The sequence below is a fragment of the Neolamprologus brichardi genome, chromosome 14 (assembly GCF_056152115.1).
Source record: "Neolamprologus brichardi isolate AB-2024 chromosome 14, ASM5615211v1, whole genome shotgun sequence".
Classification (NCBI taxonomy): domain Eukaryota; kingdom Metazoa; phylum Chordata; class Actinopteri; order Cichliformes; family Cichlidae; genus Neolamprologus; species Neolamprologus brichardi.
In genome coordinates, this window is record NC_142117.1 from 13,957,975 (window position 1) to 13,980,330 (window position 22,356).

Sequence of the window (22,356 nt, forward strand, 5' to 3'; positions counted from 1 at the left end):
CATATAGGAGAGATTTCTCATAGCCCTGTAGGATAAAGTAAATGCCTACAGAGCAAGATATAGAGCAAGCACATAGTTCCACATGTTTGATGTGCCAGATTTGAATGCTATCGTCCTGGCATAACCCCAAAGTGGCTTGTCCTAGTTTCAAACTAAGGACCTTTTGCAGTTTAGGTTGATGTGCAGTCCACTGTGCTCTGGAGACATAGTGAAGCAAAAACAAAAACAACAAAAAAACAACAAAAGGGATTCTGATCCAGTAATATGATGAAAAGTCAATGAAAATAAATCAAGGATTAATCTTCCCATTTAAAAAAATTTGGCATTGTGGGATACAATGTACCCAGTGTGTGGCACACATTACCTGACAGGGAGGACTCCATAATTGAAGCTTTTATTATGCTTACACAGATAGGTTAATCAGAAAGTAGCTAAAAGACTGACCATTTCTATGGCAACATTGCCATCATAGAATCATAAGAATAATTACTTCAAAAAGGAGCTTTCTGTCACATCATTTAACTTCTACAAGTGCATTTTTTTGTTTTTTAAACTCTTTCTTTTAATTGAGGCATAAACATGGCTGAAAGACTGCTTTCATTTGCAATAAAAATATATTTTGTTTGTTTGTGCAGTGCCAGGTTCATCTCTACAATATAGCATTGTAAAGGAATGGAATAGAATGAATGGAATAATAAGAGAAAAACTATATTGGTGAATTACTATGAATTATTCCTTTTGTTTGATTATTTATTTATTTTTTGGGGGTGGGGATTAGAAATAATTTTCCATTCAATTATATCATCATAGTTTAGTATGGAGTACTACTATAGTACTACTATCAACACTAAAGTTGTATGACATTTAAATCATATTTCCTAGGATGAAAATATTAACTAGTGCACTATAGTATAAATCATATAGATGTTCTGTTATGCTAGTGTCTGTGTAGCTTTTGTCTTGCACTAATATATTGACTACCAGTATAACAACTACATAGACAAAGAGCAGATCTAACCTATCCTAAATCAACTGATTTCAGAGCTGAATAAACACAGCGAAAGAAAACAGCACTCTGGGAAATTCAATCAACATTTTATTTTCAGGATGTACTTTGCTAATAATTGAAAAGTTTGAAGTGCATAGTCATGAAGGGAGCATGAACAACGTGGACACAAATACAGACAGACAGCTGAATATTCACAGGAAGGTTGATCCAGAAAAAATGTGTTTGCAGATGTATTTTGCTTGTGTGTGTATGTTGAACAGACTACAGTAATGTAAACAAAACATAAGAATTTGCTGCAACAGTACGACTTTCTATCAATTGCTATAATTTGTATGCTATCAGTGGCCTTAGCTTGCTCTAGATATGACTTTGTAAAATCATTTTTATTTGGGATAGATTTATGTTTTGCAGCCCCAGGATATGTAAAATATTGATAGAATACTCTAAAATGCAGGACTGCAGTGACAGCATGTGGAGAGGTCAGTGCTTATAAATAAAACCTAAAAGAAATTCTTGTTCTTTGTCTGTCAAACATTAGTTATTTGTTTAAATCACAATATGAATCATAGTTTAGTATTTTTACCACTAATGTTAACTTCAAATTATCAAAAAAGACAAAAAATTTCATTTTTTCTGAACTATATTAATCTTTCCTATAATGTGTAAGTGGGGAAAACCCAGAAAATGCTATAAAATGTGGGCATTTTTTACTTGAAAAATGACTTACAAACTATGTCCTTAAAATAGTTGTCAATTCCTTTTCTTGACTAAGTAACTGACTAATAGTTGCAGCTCTGGTGTGGAATGTGGGAGGCAGACATTAGACTCTTGGCTTGGCAGTGTGAGTTTCAGCTGCTAGAAATACAGAAGTAGTATAGAGCATCATCATATACAGATTAGCTTTCATATGCATTTTATACAGCAGTAGACAGTAATGCAACATCATGTTTTAGTAGTGTTACTTTAGTTAATAGATTGCGTGTCATTATAATTGTGTTGTAACAACAGCAGACATGAGACTCTTGGATTGGCAGTATGAGTTTCACCCGCTCTGGCAGTAAGAGCAATAGTAACTCTAAAAAATCATACTAGTCAATGAGAATTCACAATACTGTGTTACCTAGTGAATAATGTTACAGCAGAACGAATGCTGTCTATAACTTTTTTATGCTCACCAGTAGTAGTCTGATGAACAACCACTGTTCATACGTGGTTTATTGTTCAATGTATTTTTTTCCTAATTTTTTTGTGTAAACTTATACATCACATCTCCCCATTAGACTACTAGCACTATATAAAGCAGGAGAAACAATTGCAACATGATGCGTAATCATACATCTTTGAACTGCTTTAACTCTGAAAATTGTGGCAATGGTTTGATAACACTCTTACATGAAATTATAATCACTTTTTTTTTTTTTTTTTTTTTACATTTTGTGCAATCCTCATAGTCCAAATCAAAATGCATGTTAGTAGAATCATGGCTTGTACTACAGGGGCATTTACCACTGGGTGGCAGTCATACTGTATTTGTTGTGCTGTATTGCACCACTGCAGAGGAGCATTGTACACCGTACCGTGCACACTCAGTACTGCAGCAATCACTGCAAGCTGTTGGCTAACTTCAAGAGTCATAAGAGTTTCGGTACAGGTGTTTCTTGGAGGAAGACAGGACAGATCAGAACACCAAAGATGAAATAAAAAACAAACAAACATAACAATAATAATAATGCATTCAATGCTTAGTACAATGTCTTACGATTATAAAGGCAACTGTACCAAAACCAGACCTGCGTTATGCATTAAAACAGTTCTCCTCTCCCCATCACATATACATATTTTATCACATCAGTTATGGCTGTTATTAAAACAGTACATAACTCTTATAACCCGCTCAGATACATATGCCTAATTTGCTGCTTGTTGTTTTTTAAGTATTTTATTATCATTTGTTTTTCTTCTTTAAATTAAGAATAAAATCCGTAAACACAAATAGTGAGGTTTGAGTTATGTATTATGTGAATCCACCTATACTGTATTTTGAGTGTCAGGGTTATGAAAAGTACACTAACAGACACATTAACTCCACAATATTGCTTTTCCCTAACAGGAAGACTTTGGATGTATATACCCTCTTTACAGAGGGGTCCCATAACTCTTAGACAGTGTGTGATGCCTTACATCCACGTCATTCACATTTTTACAGGTTCACCAGGATATATTCACTTCTAACATTGTACTGTTAAGGTTGATCACATTTCACTCTTAATCCCATTTATACTCAGCATATACTTACACTATTTAGTAATGTATAATAAAATAAACACTTGTGCTTCTTGGGCATAGGCGTTGTACTTTATATATTGTATGACAGCTGATTGCGTGAGTCAATTGAGGTCATATTCTACAACACCTTTCCTTGCAATGGTAATTAAATGCATCCGTCAAAGACATAAGTGCAACCAAACAACTACTCAGTACATAACATCAAATCTTATAATTAGGACTCTAAAGCAAGAACATTCGTAATAGGTCAGTTATGATGTTTTCTGTGATTGCAACGATGGCTGCTTTTATGTTACACACAGAAAAATATATTGTATTCCTGTAAGGGGCGCATTGGTTATCTTGTAGGGCATTTCATATTTGTCAGTTGGCAGTGTCAATTAGGGTGTTTTTAGCCCATTAGTACGGTAGCCCTGAGAGCTCTGAGTAAAACATACATTGAAAAAATGTAAAATAAAAGCATACTGAGACACATCTTCAACAGTTTGACAAAGTAATAAATAAAAAAACAACAACAAACTAACAAAGAAATAATCCGCAGCAAAAACAGAAACTGCAGCTGCAGCACCCTGAACTCCCAGGGCCACCCACCACTGTGTTATTATTCCATCTAGATACAACTTTTATGAAATAGCAAAGTACAAATGGGGTAATATGTTAGATATGTGTTATATTGTGGGCCTGGGTTCAAGCTTTTCCTGATACAGCTTTCATCTGCTCAGGGAATTTTGAGCCAAGTGTAAATGGGACCTAATATAGATTGATCCAATGCAGACAAAACCATCTGCTGTAGATATATGATCCTAATCACCATACTTAAACTCAGCTGAGAGACATTTCTGTGGTGTGGATACATATATTGGTACAATGATCAGTGCCTTGGACAGAATTGCCAGCCAGTCCAGACACATCTTTAAAGTGCCTTATAACAGGTTATTGCATAATCTGATATCTGTCTTATTGCTTCCATTGAAAGCAAGGGAAATGCACTCCAGTATTAGAGAGGAGCAGGCTGACAGAAGTGAACAAATAGAAAAATAAAATAAAAGCTTGTCATAGAGCTCTGTTCCAGTAAGTTAACATGTACTCGAAGTTAAAACCATTTGACACAGTGCTGCTGTCAGGTACTCGGTCAAAATGACAAACACAAAGTGAGAATGTTGTGTTTTTGTTAATTCTCTTAATATATAGTATAAAAGAATGGCAACTGTGAGGCCACTTCCGTGATTTGCCATTGTAACAAAACCACTTTAACACTGATAAAGTGCTGTATTGTTTGCAGGCAAGGCCAGTGAGCTGTTCTCTGGTATCAAAATGAATCCTCCTATGTGGGTATGTGTGTAGCAGCGTGTAATGTATGTATGTAGCTTTCAGCTGTTCAAACTATTTATGCAGAGAATGTCTGCAGTCCTCATAGAAAAGACGTCAAAGTGACTGCGACTACAAACTACAAAGAGAGGTGGTTCTAATTTCCCAAGGGCATTTTAGCAGTAAACCGATCCTTGTTGACTTATGAAAGACTGAAACAGAAATGTGAATTTATGAAAATTTTGTTACATTTTCCAATTTGGCGTTTCTTGAAAGAAATATGTACTGGTGTTTATATTGTGCACATTTAAGCATTTACTTAAACATTTTTTAATTAAAAATTTCTCAATTTCAGCAACATCAACCGACATCCCTTTTAAACAGCTAAGATCAACACTGGGGCTGTTTGTGAAGTCTGAACAAAAAGTTTAAAATCTTCAATGGCCATGGTTTTAAATACAGTCAAGTAGTAATTTTATCAGTTTAAACTCTATAACATGCTCAGTTTTGGCCAGTTGTAGATGTACACAAAATAATGTAGCTGACCAACAAGCACTTATGACTGCCCTTGAAGGGCATTCACACACATTCAATTCAGAATAATATTAATATTTCTTTGATATATTTTTTGTACTGAATGAAAACATACATTTTGGACAATATTTGACTGCCCAACAGTCTTTACATTCTTTTGGAGTGAGCTGCCCCAAGACAATGCTACCTGCACTACCAAGGCTATATTACTGGACTTGTAAATTCTTGATGGGTTTGGCAAGTTTCCTTTGAGTTATATGTATATCATTGAATCCACATGTAAATTTGGAAATTAGCATTTTGAGCTGCATGTGCTTATAAGGATATCCTGCTAATAACCATTAAGCAGCTTCTCAAACTCCTCTGGCAGGGCTTTTCAATTCTTTCACTTAAACAGAGCTGCTAAAATGTTCTCACTTTTTCAATAAGTGCAAACTTTCTTTCAGTTATTAATTTTTCTACAGTAAACTTGTCGGCCAATATTCTAAAAGTTGTTTTTCAATAACCCTGACGTGGCTAAAAAGGTGTTAAACAGTTGCAGCAGTGTTGAGATGAGTACTGACAGAGCTTCCCGCAGTTCTGGCCAGCGTGGAGGGGACCAAACAGAGACACACAGAAATGTTCCTCTATTATGGTGTAATATATAATCTTATACGAAGCTATATAAAATGTGCACATGCTCAAAATGCATTGGTTATTAGTCAGAAGCAGCATGATTAAGTTCATTCCTTTCAATAGGGAGCTGGGTAGTCTGGGGATTGTCTTTGATGATGGTTAGGGTTCTTCTTTTTTTATGTAAGTTCTTCTCACCAGCCAAGGGAGCAGAAGCAGAACAGGCACCTGTGTTTATCTAAAGCAAAACAATAAAACCTGTGCAGAACTGGATCTTTTATTCACCTAAGGTAAGCCCATTTGTTAGTCCCTGCTAACCAGCATTTCACAGAAAATCTTTGGCCCAAACAAACCAGCAGTGTGTCTAATCTGAACCCAGAAGTCACATGAAAATTGGCATTTCAGAGGTTAATGTCAGAAAGATCCTTTGGAAACAGTTGGGATTTACTCGTTACCTACAAACACAGTTAATCAGTAAAACAGCGCCCAGTGTTTAAAATGGCAAAATACAAATTTTACAGTCAGTGTTTAAAATGTAAAACTTCCTATTTTATTTATAAACAATTTATGTGATTGGGACTGAAAAATTTTATCTTTTATTTATAACCAAACTTCTAGTCAGTTACCACCTGGCTTATTTTCATCCAGGTGCATTTATATGATTTGAGAACTAAGGGAAAGAATTTGAGCAGTGTTGTGCTGTTCTTCGACTGACATCCTGGCAGTTTTTCATTATGGCAGTTCAACATGGCATCAAAGATATTTGTTCCCACTGGTTGAGTATATCTAAGTCCAAGTTTCACTTGGAGTTGTAGAGTTCCGGACTAAGAATCATATTGTAGCTTCTCAACTGATACTGTAAAGCATGTTTTGGACTAGAAACTGAATACTGACATTGGGTGTATGAAAAAAATTTCAGCCTTGTGATGCGTTCTTGCTTTAACGTAGTGTGAATGTTATTAGATAGTAAGAAAGTACATGGAAAAAAATAACACATCAACTGCATAAATTGGAGATTGCAATGTGAAGAAAGTGGAGCAGAAGCTGTACAGTGGAACAAATGGGCTACCATGGTAAGTGACAGAGATCCAGGCCTATGCACACTTCACACTTCCCAAATCTCAAGCATGATTTAAAATAGACATTTTTACAAGTTGTTTTTGTTAGCCGCTAGTAAGATAATTGATTTTTCGCTGAGTGTGTACATTTGTCTAACATATATACAAACATGTAGCCATACTTAACATTTTGTTCAAGCCTTTGGTGTCCCTTTGTTTTCATTTTTGGCTCCTGAAAGACCATTTTCTGTGTTGTCATTCCCTGAGGAGCTCACTAGGCACTCTTTACTGTAGAGATAAAAGAAACAAAGGTTATATCGAACACCTATAAAAGGAGACAAATACAAGCGATAAGGGCCATGTGCCATATATACTGCAGGGGTTTTAAAAAAACGAAACCCACTGACCATCAAATAATAATTTTGTTTTGGAAACATAGAATGTGGGTGACATTATTTCGTTATTATATAATATAACAGATTCACATTAATTGCCCACTTTGCTCTGAGACAATTTGACCTATATTGTCAGCATAAAACCATTACAGATTACATCAGATATTTTAATTAGAAAAATACAAAACAATCTATTAACATGGCCAAATGAGTGCCTGGGTCAGCCACAGTCAAATAACAGGGTAAATCTTTGTGACACAAAATTATTTTTCAGTAAATAATGTAGTTTTATATGAACTGGTGTTGATGATATGACGTTAGACCTAGTGATAAAGGTTACATTGATTTTAGTTGTATTCATCGAATATAAATAGTTCATTTGTTATATAAAAGCAAATACTCTTGAAATTATGACGTAACACATTTGAATTTCCTCTAATATCAGATTTTCACTACTAGATGCACTTTTTATATCAATAAAAAAGATAACAGAAAGCTAATAATTCTACTTCTTTTGCAAACTGGAGTATAACAAGCTATTTTTTTCATTTTTTTTGCCAACATTCAAACTTTTTGTTATACTTTTTAGAAATCAAATAAGACTTGCACCTTTTAAAAATATTTGTAGTACATAAAAATATTATTTACAACATGTATGTATGAAGATCACTTGACTTATTCTTCATGTCAGTATGTCTTGCCTGAAAAATTGTGTTGCCGTAACAGTGCATAACTTGTGTGATTAAACAGGAAATATAAACAGTACCTCTCCACACTTAATTATTTATAACTTCTGTACATTTCGTGCATATGATAGTGCTGCAGGTATAAGAATAAATTATGTTACATGCTTATGTGATGAGTTTTGAGCTGCGTGTTGCAGGCTATATCTGCAAAAGTCAATGACATCATAGGACTTGTAACATATGTATATGAATAAAAATATATGAATAAAAACCATGTCAGGAAAAAAAAATCAGTGGTTCCTTAAAAGCTGGAATTTTTTTTCATTAATGGTGAAACACAAGATGTTAAATTTGCAGAAACAGTAATAAAACTAGCATATAATAGACCAAATTTCTTTTTGCCAGCAATACACAGTTTTTGGCTGTTTGACTGTAGCTGACCCAAATATATATGATAAAAAGGTTATCTATAATCAGTATTGTTGATTTGTTCTAAATGTCCTTATAAGATAGTCAGTGATCTACTCACTTCTTCTCATCATCCTTATGCAGGACGTGAACAACAACAGCCTTTATCACCATGACAATGATAACTAAGCCTATGACTCCACCCAACGCTGAGACAATAATGACTGTCAAAGTGTTGTCAACTTCCTTCACTGAAAAGGTAGAGAGAGAAAGAGAAAGAGAGAGAGACAGTGACTTTGTGAGGACAAACAAGTATACAGAGTATGTAAAAACTGACTTAGAGCTCTAACAAGATTGAAACTAGATGCTTGTAGCGTAAGTGCAATCTTTTTTTAAGTATATGTACTTTATAAACATTGTCAGTCAGCAAGTCAGATAAAGCTCTATTTTTGTGTGCCAGGTGTTTGTGCAACTTTTACATACTTTGATCCACCACTATAAGAGTGAAGATAGCACTGTGGTTGCGGTTCTTCTCTTTTGGATTCCTGGCAAAACAGATGTACTCTCCTTCATCTTCAAAGGTGATATTCCATAGCAAGATCGAAATGTTGTTACTCTTTGAGGAGCCGACAAACTCAACACGCTCATGGAACACACGGACCTTCGGCTCCACACCCTCCATAGGGATCAACGCTTCACATAACTACACACAAGATATTTCCTTAGATACACAGTATTGGGTGTCAGCTACACAGCATTGGGATGATGACACACTGTGTTGTAATTTTGCCTTTGTACACCACCACATCACACTGAAAATCAAAGACTTTAATTCAAAGGGTTTAACAAAAGTGTTTTATTACCTGTTTGGGCATTTTTATATATAGTTCCCCATTTTTAGAGACTCAAAAATAATTGACAAGCAGTTTTATGGCCAGGTAAAGGGTCCCTTGACACTAAATATTAAGGAAATTGTGATCTGGACTTGAATTTGTATTTGGTAGCTGTCTGAAAGAACGTGTAGTTATGCCATAATCAAGCTAAAAAAAACGTGGCCAAATCAGCTATTTGGCACATTGATCAAAAGATGGAATGAACCGGGCAGCTCAGCAAGACTTAAAGGCCAGGGAAACCTGTGGAGACATCTGTGAAGTGAATGATCATAGAATTCTTTCTTTGGTCAAGAAAAAAGTTCCTTCACAACTTCTAACAAAGTCAGCAACACCGTGGAGGTAGCTACATCATTGTCAAAGTCTACAATCAACAGATGTCTTGATTAATGGAAATACAGAGCATTTACAACAAGATGCAAACCAATGGTTAAAGAGAGAAAAAAAGAAAAAATAATGATCTGAAGCGTGGTGAAGCCAATGTAATGGCATAGGTATGTATGGTTTGCAACAGAACTCATTCACTTGTGTTTACGGATCGTGTGACTGCTGTCAATGGCTGGATGAATTCTGAAATGTACAGGGGTACAATTGCTCCTCAGATCCTGACAAATGTTGAAAAATTTATTGGTTAATCGTAATCACCCAATGTATACTGCACAAGCAACCCAAGAGCCTCTCAAGACAAAGAAACAGGATTTAATTAAATGACCAAGTGAGTCACATGTAATCAGAACATGTTTTCCACCAGAGCATTCTTTTCAGTAGAGTTTCGAAGTCCAGTGTTGGGGAGTAACGGAATACATGTACTGGTGTTACGTATTTAAAATACAAAATATGAGCAACTGTATTCCCTTACAGTTACCTTTTAAAATGGTGATAATTAGAATACAGTTACTTTGTTGAAATAACTGGATTACACAGCGGTCTTTTCCTTAGGCTATCACCTCTCCAATTTTGGTAACTCCACACATAGCCCGACACCCAAACAAGACACGAAATAAGAGGCTCCAATGTAAGCGTCCCATTAACATTGGTGGTGTCAGGTACACAATGGACCCAGTGACAGCACAACAGAGCCAGCAGAGTACGAGCAGGAATGGATTTCTTACTTTGAAATTCCGACACCACTTCATATTTAAAGAAGAGAGGGATGGGTGAATTTGACCATGCCATGCAAACACTGTTTGCCAGCAACCAACCTAAACAAACATCTGGAAGTAAGTTATTTTTTAACAATGAATGTTAGCCTACTGCAGCTACCTTGTTTTAGTTGTGGTAGCTACCTGGGTTATGTGCCACTTCAGTATCTTTGATGTACTATTGCTGAGTGATTTGTTATTATTACTGGATGCTACTCGGCACCGAGCTAACATTGTTAGCTGGCGTTAGCCAAAGTTAGTTCATAGACTGCAGATTGTTAGACCTGCTTAAACATTAACAACCTGCGAGCTGCAAATAATCATGTGCAATTCTGAAAACAGTCTATGAACTAACCTCAGCTAACGCAAGCTAACAGTGTTATTTTGGTGGCAAGAAGCCTTCAGTAATAGTAATAAATTACACAGCAATAGTACATTCATGTAGTTGTAAAAAGCATAACAATATATTAAGTAATCCAAAGTATTCATTATATGTTACTCACACTGAGTAACTTAACGGAATATGTTAAAAACTACATTTTGGGGCATGTATTCTGTAATTTGTAGTGGAATACACTTTAAAAATAACCTTTCCAACACTGCAGAAGGCAGACCTCTAGGCAGAGAGACCCACAAACAAGCAGCAGCTGAAGGTGACTGCAGTAAAGGCCTGGCATCTCAAGGGAGGAAACACAGCATTTGGTGATGTTCATGAATTTTAGACTTCAGGCAGTCATAACCTACAGAGGATTTTCAAATAATAAAAGCAGATCCTGTGTATTAAAAAATGGCTGCATTTCCTAAACAGTTAATACAGGCTGTACTAAAAAAAAAAAAAAAAAGAAAATCACATGTGATGGTTAACAAAGGCAAAATTACAAGAACTATCTGATCATCAAAATACTTATGAACAAAACTGTATCCCCATGCCTTCAGAAATACAACAGCATACACTCACCGACTGTTTATGCGATGAGACACGAAACATATGAAAATGTTAGGAATCACTATTTTTATGCTTTTTTGTATCCCTGTTGGTGTTGTGGTTGTGTGCACGTACCTTTATGAGAGTTCCATTGTCATTATATTGCCAGTTGAAGTAGAGATTTTCGATGCCAATACATGAAGAGTAAGTGCAGGGCAACAAAACCGTGGAGCCATTCATTGCTTCGATTGAAGACACTTTACCTGTGGAAACTTCCAGTCCACCAACAGTCCATACGCCTAAACCAAGGGAGAAAGGAAAAGTTAAAAAGTCTTTAGAAAAGGATAGAAAACAGTTTTTGAAAAGCAATAAAAACACAATTATATAAGGCAAAATGAAAATAAATAAGTAAAAGATAGTACAGAGTTTTGTGTTTTGTTTGATATTTGCAATATTTGTTGTGGCATCAGTTTATTGAGACTTAATTATGTATGAATTCATTATGATGTAACTTAAGTAAAAGTAGAATGTGGCCAAGTAGGCAACACTATTCTGTCTCTCTTCTTTTAAAATTAAATTGTGAATAAAAATATTAATATGGAGTCTAAACCTAATATATTTAAAATTGCTGTCACAGGGAGAAAAATGACCACATGCTCCCTGATTACTTTTTTGTGTACTTTATGGACTTTGTGGCGAACTTTAGGCTTTGAAAAATTAGGTTAGGTTCTAAATGCAACTTTGTAGAAGCAACTGACAATTTTACCAAATGACATTTATACTGTATGATGTCCTCTATGTAAAACCTGCGATGCTCTCTCTTCTATTGGTCTTAATGTTAAAAAAAATGTTAAAAAAAAATGAAACATAGAATTTTGGTACCATTTCTTAAGAGAAAAGATTTGTTCTCTAGTTCATCAAGTCAAACGAATTAAGCAATCAAAACATGTGATTTTATCAAGACCCAACTAATCCAATTTATGAATAGAGTATAAGAGTCATGCGACTTAAATTCACATGGCCAGGCATGTTATGTGGGTTTTGCAATGACAGCTGGTGTAATTCTCAGATTGTTGCTCTGGTTTCTCTCTCACACACTTGGGATCTATTTATAAATACTCTCTTCCACATTGACCTGCTCAGGATCACATTTCACTTGGACAAGGTACAGACAAGGCTAGAGTACATGTATGCCTCTGCTGAGGACACATAGACATAGACATGTATGTATACTTGCTTAAAAGAATTTTGCATCACCTCCTCTGGAATGCTTTGAATAAATCTGCGTTAGCACAAGAATCTCAAACACTTGAGTCCTCATATTACTGGATATGGATTAAATCATTTTACTACTTGAAATCACGTGTTCTAGGCACACATTGTCATTTACCATTTTTCAATTCAAATGTTAAAGAAATCAGAAAATGTATTAATGTGATTTGGAGGAAAAAATTCAACAGCAGAAATATTGATAAAAAGTTATTTTTCAGCTGTATTGTTACCATCACAACACTGGCACTGGGGCTGGTTAATGAAACAAAAAAAGAAAATTAATGTGAAATAACCTTTTCTTAATATACATTGAAAAAGTTACTTGGATAGAACTCATTCAACAGACAGCACTACTTATTTTGTATTATATTAAGTATATTAATGGTGATTTACTGTGTATGGCTAGAACTAATAAAACATTTTCAGAAAAAAAAGTAATAGTGTTGTAAGAAAATTATTTCAAGTAAGACTTACTGGAGCTGAAACTTTTAATTCGTACTGGGAAAAACACTCTTTTTCAGTATTTGAATTGTCATTCTTTCTGGGTTTTTTTTTTATCAGCTGCTTTTGTAAAATGATATAAATAAAAAGAAGGATATTGCTGAAGTAAGCGTTTAGGGTTAATGATACAACCAAGGGATTGTAAATGTGGGTGGAACTCCCACTGAAGAGTATGGGTTCCAGTAGTGCAAATTGTGAGGGATTAGAAATTATTTTACTGCTATTGTTAATCATCATCATCATTACCATTGCATTAATAATACAATCTGCAGTATTGATATTGTATTCAGATGTTTAAACATATTGGTACCCAATTAGCCTTTATTACAGGTGCAGTTATAACCACTCTAAACTGCTGAGTTGAATCAATAATCTTAAATGCTTTTGAATGCTTGTTCTAAAATGTGTACGTGCTGGCCTTCTGTCTGGTGGAAAAGGTTACAAGTTTCAGCTGGTGAGGTCGACCCACATGCACTCACACAGTAGACTTTATCTCATGTATAGGTGAGAGGTTAATCATGTTTGCTTGCAACTCTAAAATTGTCTCTGCAAAAAGAGGAACAGTTTCTTGCAGGGTTTTCCAGACGGGAAGTGAAAGTCAGAAGGCTGGCAGGAAGCATCTGCTGTGGAGACGGAGACAATGTTATTTTTAAACTGTGTTAAGTCATTGTGGTTTTGAAACCTATGTATGAACTGTATCTGAGTGACGTTTAGGGGTGTAGTAAATTTAAGCCCAGAAGGTATAAAACACCTGCTTATGCTCTGTAAGTCGGGGATCGGCGCTGTCTGCGTACAGTGGCGGTCTTCCCACGCGTGTCATTAAAATCATCGTTTGACTCCACCCGGCCGGATTAGTGTTGTTATTATGGAAGTTGATTACCTCCTCTACCCCTCCTCAATATTGAACCTAACAAAATACTTAGAAAAAAATAAACCTCTGCCTGTATTTATTTGTTTATTTTCAGATGAAATTAACTAAAAGAGTGCCTTCTGCAAGTCACATATTGGTTTTAATAAATATGTGCACTCTTGTACCTTACAAATAAATATTTATACATCAAGGAAGCATCAGTTTGTTTGGCTTTGTTTTTTTGGTCATCTATATGATTTTGTCCCACCCACTCTTCTTGATTTTTTTTGTAACACCTGGTATTTAACTCTTCAGTTATGCTGACTCATCCACTTTCAGCTCAAGCATTTTTAGTTTTGAACTTGTTTGTTTTCTGTTTCCACTTTTGCTCTGTTTTAATAGCCTGACTTACTTTTTTATAGCACTGGACAGTCTGGACGATTCTGCTTTCACTCATTTTTTCCCTCAATCTTTCTGTCTTAGTTGCTTTCAGAAGTTGCTCCTGGGGGAGACAATCCCTAAATAAGAACATGGAAACATATGTGTGTGTGTGTTCCTGTCTAGCTATCTTTGTGAGGACCGAAATCTGCATTCTACTATACTAGTGAGAACCAACAGTCACTTGTGAGGATACACAACCCGGTCCTCACAAATTTGAAGGCATTTAAAGGCATTTTTGAAACTCAAAATGTGGTTTTAGTGTCAGGGTTACAATTAGGTTATGGTTAGGTTTAGGGTAAGGGTTTGGGTTTGGCATTCATTTTTAATGGTTAGGGTTAGGGTAAGGGGCTAGGGAAAGCATTATGTCAATGAAGGTCCTCAGTAAAATAGCTGAACAGGGTTGTGTGTGTGTGTATTTTCTACTTTAACAGGCTTAGAGGTTTTGAACATTGAACTATCTTTTAAACTCTTTGATAAATGCAACAATGAAAACAAACATTTATCCTCTATCAGTAATTAGTTGCACATTTTCAGTGAATAGTCTTTGAAACAAAATGCTCCAGTGGAGAAGAAAAAAGATGTTATCCATTTCCAAAAACATTTCCAAATGGATTATATGGTTCCCCCTCCTCATGCTTAGAAATAAACTTGACACCTCCTTGGCTTTACTGCTCTCTACTATCATGGTTTTGTACATCACTTTACTCTTCACTATCCTCTTTTTTTGTCTTAACAGTTTGTCCTGAAACCGCCTACAGATTCCCATCCTGAAGTAGTGTACAATTCACTTATGTAATGTATGCACTATTATTTTTTTATGTGACGTGTGTGTCTGTGTCTGTGTATGTGTGTGCATGTGCATGTATGTGAACTGTATACAGTGGGGCAAAAAAGTATTTAGTCAGCCACCGATTGTGCAAGTTCCCCCACTTAAAATGATGACAGAGGTCAGTAATTTGCACCAGAGGTACACTTCAACTGTGAGAGACAGAATGTGAAAAAAAAATCCATGAATTCACATGGTAGGATTTGTAAAGAATTTATTCGTAAATCAGGATGGAAAATAAGTATTTGGTCACCTCAAACAAGGACAATCCCTGGCTCTCACAGACCTGTAACGTCTTCTGTAAGAAGCTTTTCTGTCCCCCACTCGTTACCTGTATGAATGGCACCTGTTTGACCTCATCATCTGTATAAAAGACACCTGTCCACAGCCTCAACCAGTCAGACTCCAAACTCCGCCATGGCCAAGACCAAAGAGCTTTCGAAGGACACCAGGAAAAGAATTGTAGACCTGCACCAGACTGGGAAGAGTGAATCTACAATAGGCAAGCAGCTTGGTGTGAAAAAGTCAACTGTGGGAGCAATCATCAGAAAATGGAAGACATACAAGACCACTGATAATCTCCCTCGATCTGGGGCTCCACGCAAGATCTCATCCCGTGGGGTCAAAATGATCATGAGAACGGTGAGCAAAGATCCCAGAACCACACGGGGGGACCTGGTGAATGACCTGCAGAGAGCTGGGACCAAAGTAACAAAGGTCACCATCAGTAACACACTACAACGGCAGGGAATCAAATCCCGCAGTGCCAGACGTGTTCCGCTGCTGAAGCCAGTGCATGTCCAGGCCCGTCTGAAGTTTGCCAGAGAGCACATGGATGATACAGCAGAGGATTGGGAGAATGTCATGTGGTCAGATGAAACCAAAGTAGAACTCTTTGGTATAAACTCAACTCGTCGTGTTTGGAGGAAGAAGAATACTGAGTTGCATCCCAAGAACACCATACCTACTGTGAAGCATGGGGGTGGAAACATCATGCTATGGGGCTGTTTTTCTGCCAAGGGGACAGGACGACTGATCCGTGTTAAGGACAGAATGAATGGGGCCAAGTATCGTGAGATTTTGAGCCAAAACCTCCTTCCATCAGTGAGAACTTTGAAGATGAAACGAGGCTGGGTCTTCCAACATGACAATGATCCAAAACACACCGCCCGGGCAACAAAGGAGTGGCTCAGTAAGAAGCATTTGAAAGTCCTGGAGTGGCCTAGCCAGTCTCCAGACCTCAACCCCATAGAAAATCTGTGGCGGGAGTTGAAAGTCCGTGTTGCTCGGCGACAGCCCCAAAACATCACTGCTCTTGAGAAGATCTGCATGGAGGAATGGGCCAAAATACCAGCTACTGTGTGTGCAAACCTGGTAAAGACCTATAGTAAACGTTTGACCTCTGTTATTGCCAACAAAGGTTATGTTACAAAGTATTGAGTTGTATTTTTGTTATTGACCAAATACTTATTTTCCACCCTGATTTACGAATAAATTCTTTACAAATCCTACCATGTGAATTCATGGATTTTTTTTTCACATTCTGTCTCTCACAGTTGAAGTGTACCTCTGGTGCAAATTACTGACCTCTGTCATCATTTTAAGTGGGGGAACTTGCACAATCGGTGGCTGACTAAATACTTTTTTGCCCCACTGTATATATGCACTTACTTTAAGTGTTTGTGTACATATCAGTAATACTGATGGTCTGAAAAGCAACTGAGTGTGTGCATGTATGTGCATATGTGTCTGTGTGCATGTATGTGTGTGTGTGTCCTTGCCTGACTGTCAAGGTGACTGTTTTTTTTCTTCTTCTTTTTTTAAGTAGGCCAGTAATTGAAAAGTTAATGTATTTCTAAGATAACCCATAGAGAACTGACTGAGGACACTATTCTGCAATATATACAGGGAAGTGATGGGAAAGGTGGGAGAGGGGGGTATGAACAAGGAAGCGTAGGTAATGCAGGAGTTACAATGTGTAGGAAGTGATGGAAGGGGTCACAAGGAAAGAACAGGGAAATGGATATGAGAGAGGTGAGGGATGTGAGATGTCCTTTTCAAGGTGAATGGGCAAAGAATTACACCAGCAGCTGAGTTACTTAATAGGCAGAGCTGCTGGTATTGTGGGACAAGATAGTTTCAGTTTTTCACTTCAGGTAATATATGCAATGTGATATTCATACAAACAATGCTGCAGTAACTGCATTTTCAGGCACAGTACTGGAGAAATGTTAACATGATTACTATGTTACACCATGATCACTCTATCATTTTGCTTTTTACTGTATCTTTTGTTTATTTGTCACAAAAAAGGATGATGAATAATTTTGCGTGAATGAAAATGGAAAAAATGAAAGTAGTTGGCATGACAGTTGTTCCAACCTTTTCCATCTTCCATGCTGAAAAGTTACAGATATCTGAAGAGTGTCTTTATTCTGCAAAAAAGTCATTATTCCAAGTTTTGTCTGTGGTCCTGCTGCACTAACAGCTTCTGTCTGTTGATACTGAATGACACTTTCATATAGATCCGGAGATGTTAATGAGAACAGCCTAGTGTTAAACATTTTTCCTTAATTTCACACCTGACTTGTATTGGGACCTTTGCTTCACTGCCTTCATTCTCTTCATTCTCTGTTGCCAAAAGGTTTTGTTGTGACAAATTGCTGTAATACTTTGCACATTACTTGATTTAGGCATTACTTGATTACATAAGAGAAACAGTTGAGCATTCCAATACAGACACAATTTGGATAAATAACCATATCCTGAATATATAACATGTTAACAATGATAAAATGCATTTAAGATGGACATTTTCATAACAGATGAACCGGATCTCTTAAATAGAGGTGAGAATTTAATGATGTAAGTAAACATAGTAATCAGAGGTCAAATCAAGGAACTACAAAGACTGGAATGACTAAAACTCACCCACGGAACTAAAGCCATATCCTCCAGAGAACCATTGTAATGGACATTTGTTTTTGGTCTCTATCTTGTGACTTATTTGAGCTATCATAATAAGTCCTAATGTACTAAATAGAGGACATCCTGGGCTTTCTATTGACATCTCGTGCATTTGGGTGCTCTCTTTTAGCTCCATAGAGGAAGGAAATCCCAAAAATAGTTCAATGGGGAGATTCTTTCCTCAGTTCTCAGGAGGATATAGTCAAATGAAAGTATTTATTCGTAAGTGTAGAACTTGAATTGAAATTTAAGAGTTCTTCTAACTTGGAATATGGACTGTTGGGCTGTTGTTGAGTCATGATGTTAAGTTAAAATTTAAGTTATAATCTATTTATTTGTAAAAATGAAGATATTTTGGGGATATTGAGTTACATATTTTACTGTTTAAGAACCTACGGTGACACCTCTTATATAATCTATTTTGTTGATTGATCTTGATGTTGCTGATTTACCGCTCCCATAATTTTCCTGAGTGTGGAAATGGGTCTGGGCTCTTATGGGTTAAAAGATATTTGAACTTATTTTATTTTAATTTACAGGTAGCTAATGTAAACCAATCTCGCACCACCACTTGAGTCAGACTGTTAAAAGTCAAACTAAAACAACAATGCTCTATAATGCTGTGGCTATCCTTTAGGGATTCGCTGATAAAAAAAAAATATATAATTTGTTATACAGTTTATGTTTCTTTCTTATTTGTGTTAGCCTTGCCTGTACTTATCTGTTGGTGTATCTAATGTCTGCTGGGACGGTGGGATTCAGCCTGAGAATATGTACTTATGAGAAAATGATTTCAGAGAAATTCCACTGAACTTAGATGGCAATTTAGACAAAACAACCAGATCAATGCTGTTTTTAGCACGATTTTTGGGAAAATATTTTACTAAGAAAGTGTTATTTGGTGCAGTATGACTTTCCACAACACTCAACAGTTTCATTTGGAAATATGTGTACTGACAATGAAATACAACAAGAAACAAATGAATATGAATAAGATGTATAAGATGAATAATTGTAAAATTGTGCTTTACAACTATTTTTTGTGTATGCGAACTATGATGTAAATGAAGTGTGTATATTGCCTGTATTTGTTCCTCTTTCTTAAATGAATATTTTGTTAAAAGTTTTTGGTACATATATTTATCATATCTATTCAAAAGGGCTAAACTATTGTTTAATCCCTTTAAAATGAACTAATGTTGCATTGTGTTAGCTAGTCAGAAGTGTGTTCACATGTTTTCAGTATGTGATATGCTATGACCAAATTTGACCCTACTGGGACAAATGATGATTTGGTCTTGGTGCTGCCGCTAACCTGGACTCATGGACTCTTGAATAATTTAGTCAATAACTTTACCAATATGCAAAATTACATGTGTTAATTAACTGAAGTTATTTGTTTTAATATTTCCCCCTGATATTTGGTTGGAAAACATAAAAAGCCCAAATATTTGCCAAAAAACAAAACAAAACAAAACTGAAACAACAAAGTGCTGTTTGTGTTTTTTTGGATCTAGAACACATTTTAAAAAGCAGAAAGATAAGATGCATTCTAATCTTACTTGTCGGTTATCTAAAGACAACACTAATATTGCAATACTGGACACATACTAGTCCCATTTTCCTTCCATAAAACTCAATGGTGCTCAACTTACCAAAGAACTGAGAGCCAGGGGGGGATTTTTGGATGTGGGGGCACTATTGGGCACTACAACAAAATCAGGGAGGGTACGAGCAAAAGCACAGATCATCACTGCACCACTACGTCATTACCAGTAATGCTATGTTCACACAGGCATGCATGTAGATAAACTATAGCTTGTTTTTCTTTACTTTGAAAACCAAAAGTTAATTATTTGTTTTATTTTCTCCTATATGAAGGCTATGTTTAAAGTAGAATTTCAAAGTGCGAAGTGTCAGTTACTCAAACAGTCCAGCAGCAACCCTACAACATGAAACTGATCTCAGTCAAAGGTTTGTATTGTTGGCCTGATTGTTTAACAATTAAACATTCCCTGTGACAGCACCATACATTGTAGTGTTTGGGTATGGAAAGATAATGATTAAACATGAGCGCTGAAGCAGATGCGACAGAGCAGCAGATGTAGATATAGCAGATATAGAATAACCAAAAAAGGTATTGATTTACTGTAAGAGGGCTGTACCACCCACTCAGATATAATAAACAAGAAAAAGCGAGCAAAAGGAGCAAATGAAGAAGGTCTAAAGGGCACAGAAACAAGTTAAAATGTATAGGCAATTAAAGGGATAGCCCCATCCAGAGACATGTTTGAAAAGAGTGGAATGACATGGCACTTAAAGGTACAGAGATAAGTGTAACTCACCAAGCAGCAGTGCAACTGCCAGACCAGCGTGAAGTAGATCCCCTGATCTCAGCCGACCAGAGACACTTGAACCAGTGCTGTCCACTGACGCCATGACACCTACACCACCTGTCTGTCTCTGTTCTTCTCTGCCTGTCTATATGTATACAATGTGTGTCTCTGTCAGTCTGTCTCCTTGTCTGCCAGTCACTGTGAGTGTTTGACTTATGTGCCTCTGGACCAAGGTGGGACACTGAGCTGTGCAGCTGAAGGCAGAGTCTTGCTCTCAGTCCCTCCCTCTTATCTCCTCCTCTGCACTCTGTCCCAGGAATGAACAGAATGAGGAAGCGCAAAAGAGAGAAGGATAAAATTCCTTTAGGGAGCTCTCGCACATCAAGTTGTTCCTTGCACTGCTCTCCTGCAGCCCGGGGAAGCAGAGGAAAGGAAAGACTGAAGAATGCAGCAGTTGAACGAAGAGTGCAGCCTCTCTGTTTCTTTGCCTCCCTCCTCTCCTGTCCTCTGTCGCTGTCTCTGGCAGACACAGTGGTAATTATCCAGCAAAGCAGAGTGTGAGGCGAAAGGCATAGAGGAGAAGCGAGGCAGAGCGGCACGAGGGAAGCAGCGTTGTGTCAGACCGCTCCACTCCTTTAACAGCAGCAGGAATAGTCAGGTAACCAGGCTGGCCAACAAACCCCATGGGTGGGGGGGGGGAGACATAGGCTGGAGGGGGAGGAGAACACACAAGAGGCACAGAAGGATGCTGGAGGAGAGCCAGCAGGCAGAAAAGCAGAAAGTATGCGTGTTTCCCCTGCCGGCACAGGGAGAAATGAGGTACTGCAGAGGTAGAGGTGAAGAGAGAGCGAGCGAGAGAAGGAGGGGATAGCGAGTGGGGGTGAGGGGTACTGGGTGATGTCTGCTGCCACATAGATGCACACACACACATGCGCCCAGCACAGAACGGCTGAGTCAGCCTTTGCTCAAGAAGGTCTCCGAGTCAGTCACGGAGTGAGTGTTTCACCCATACCACATACCCCTCTTCACTACATCATTTGCTCATGTCTCCACTTTCATGCTTCTCTCATTTCATGGTTCCACTTTATATCTGTGTTGGCAATCGCGTTTTGCTTCCAGTGGCTCTCTTCCCTATACTTGAGTTTCACAGCAGCAGTGTTGAGTTTGTCATCAAAATATCACTACAGTGGAATTTTTTGTAAAGAGTTTTCAGGTTTTTATCCCCCAATAAAATCAGTATGTGCGAGCATAGTGTCCACAGTTCACATGGTAGCAATTCACTTGAAGATAGCAACAACGACTGACAAGCTTTTGGTATTAGCACTTTTTTCTATTTTTAGATCATCTCAAGATTTTGATTCAAAGTTTTAGGTGATCTTTTGGAATGGTTCCTAAGCAAGATCTTCAATTTGAACAAGACTTTTTTCTCGTACAAATTTGGACAAAACCCATATTGCCTGTTTGTTGCCTGACAAAGACAAAACTCCACCAAGCTTACTGATGGTGGCTTTGGCTAGAAAAGTTCCGAAGGACCCCCAGATACTTGCGTGAAAAATGCCAGAAAGAAGTGAGAACATGATCTTTGTGCAAAATGGACCCATTTAAAATGTCAAACAAAAATAGGTGTATGGGCATACAATAATTATGCAGCGCTTCCATATGTGTGTGACCTGTGTCTCCTTTAGATTTGCTTGACACATCACTTATTTCTGCAGGCCTCCTCATTAAAGTTCAACCAATACAGCTGTTTCCAAAAAAGAAGCCTTCATTTACTGCACTTTAGCTTTCATAGTTTTATTATTACCGAAGACAACATCTGTATCTGACATACATTTGTTTAATGTTTATTAATTAGCTTTTCTTTATGCAACAATAAAAATATATTTTTGGAGATTTAACAGTAAATTAGT

At 37.0% G+C, this 22,356-nt stretch overlaps 1 protein-coding gene across 1 annotated transcript; it reads right to left on the minus strand.

Annotated features, from left to right (window-relative positions):
• Positions 1-1,079: 1,079 nt before the first annotated feature.
• Positions 1,080-21,256, minus strand: scn4ba (sodium channel, voltage-gated, type IV, beta a). Its single transcript, XM_006799875.3, has 5 exons — positions 20,456-21,256; positions 11,389-11,552; positions 8,780-8,999; positions 8,418-8,547; positions 1,080-7,095 (listed from the first exon to the last, which is right to left on the minus strand). Exons 1-5 carry the CDS (start codon positions 20,547-20,549, stop codon positions 7,002-7,004), a joined length of 702 nt encoding a protein of 233 aa, XP_006799938.1. The 5' UTR covers positions 20,550-21,256; the 3' UTR covers positions 1,080-7,001.
• Between the last annotated feature and the right edge of the window lie 1,100 nt (positions 21,257-22,356).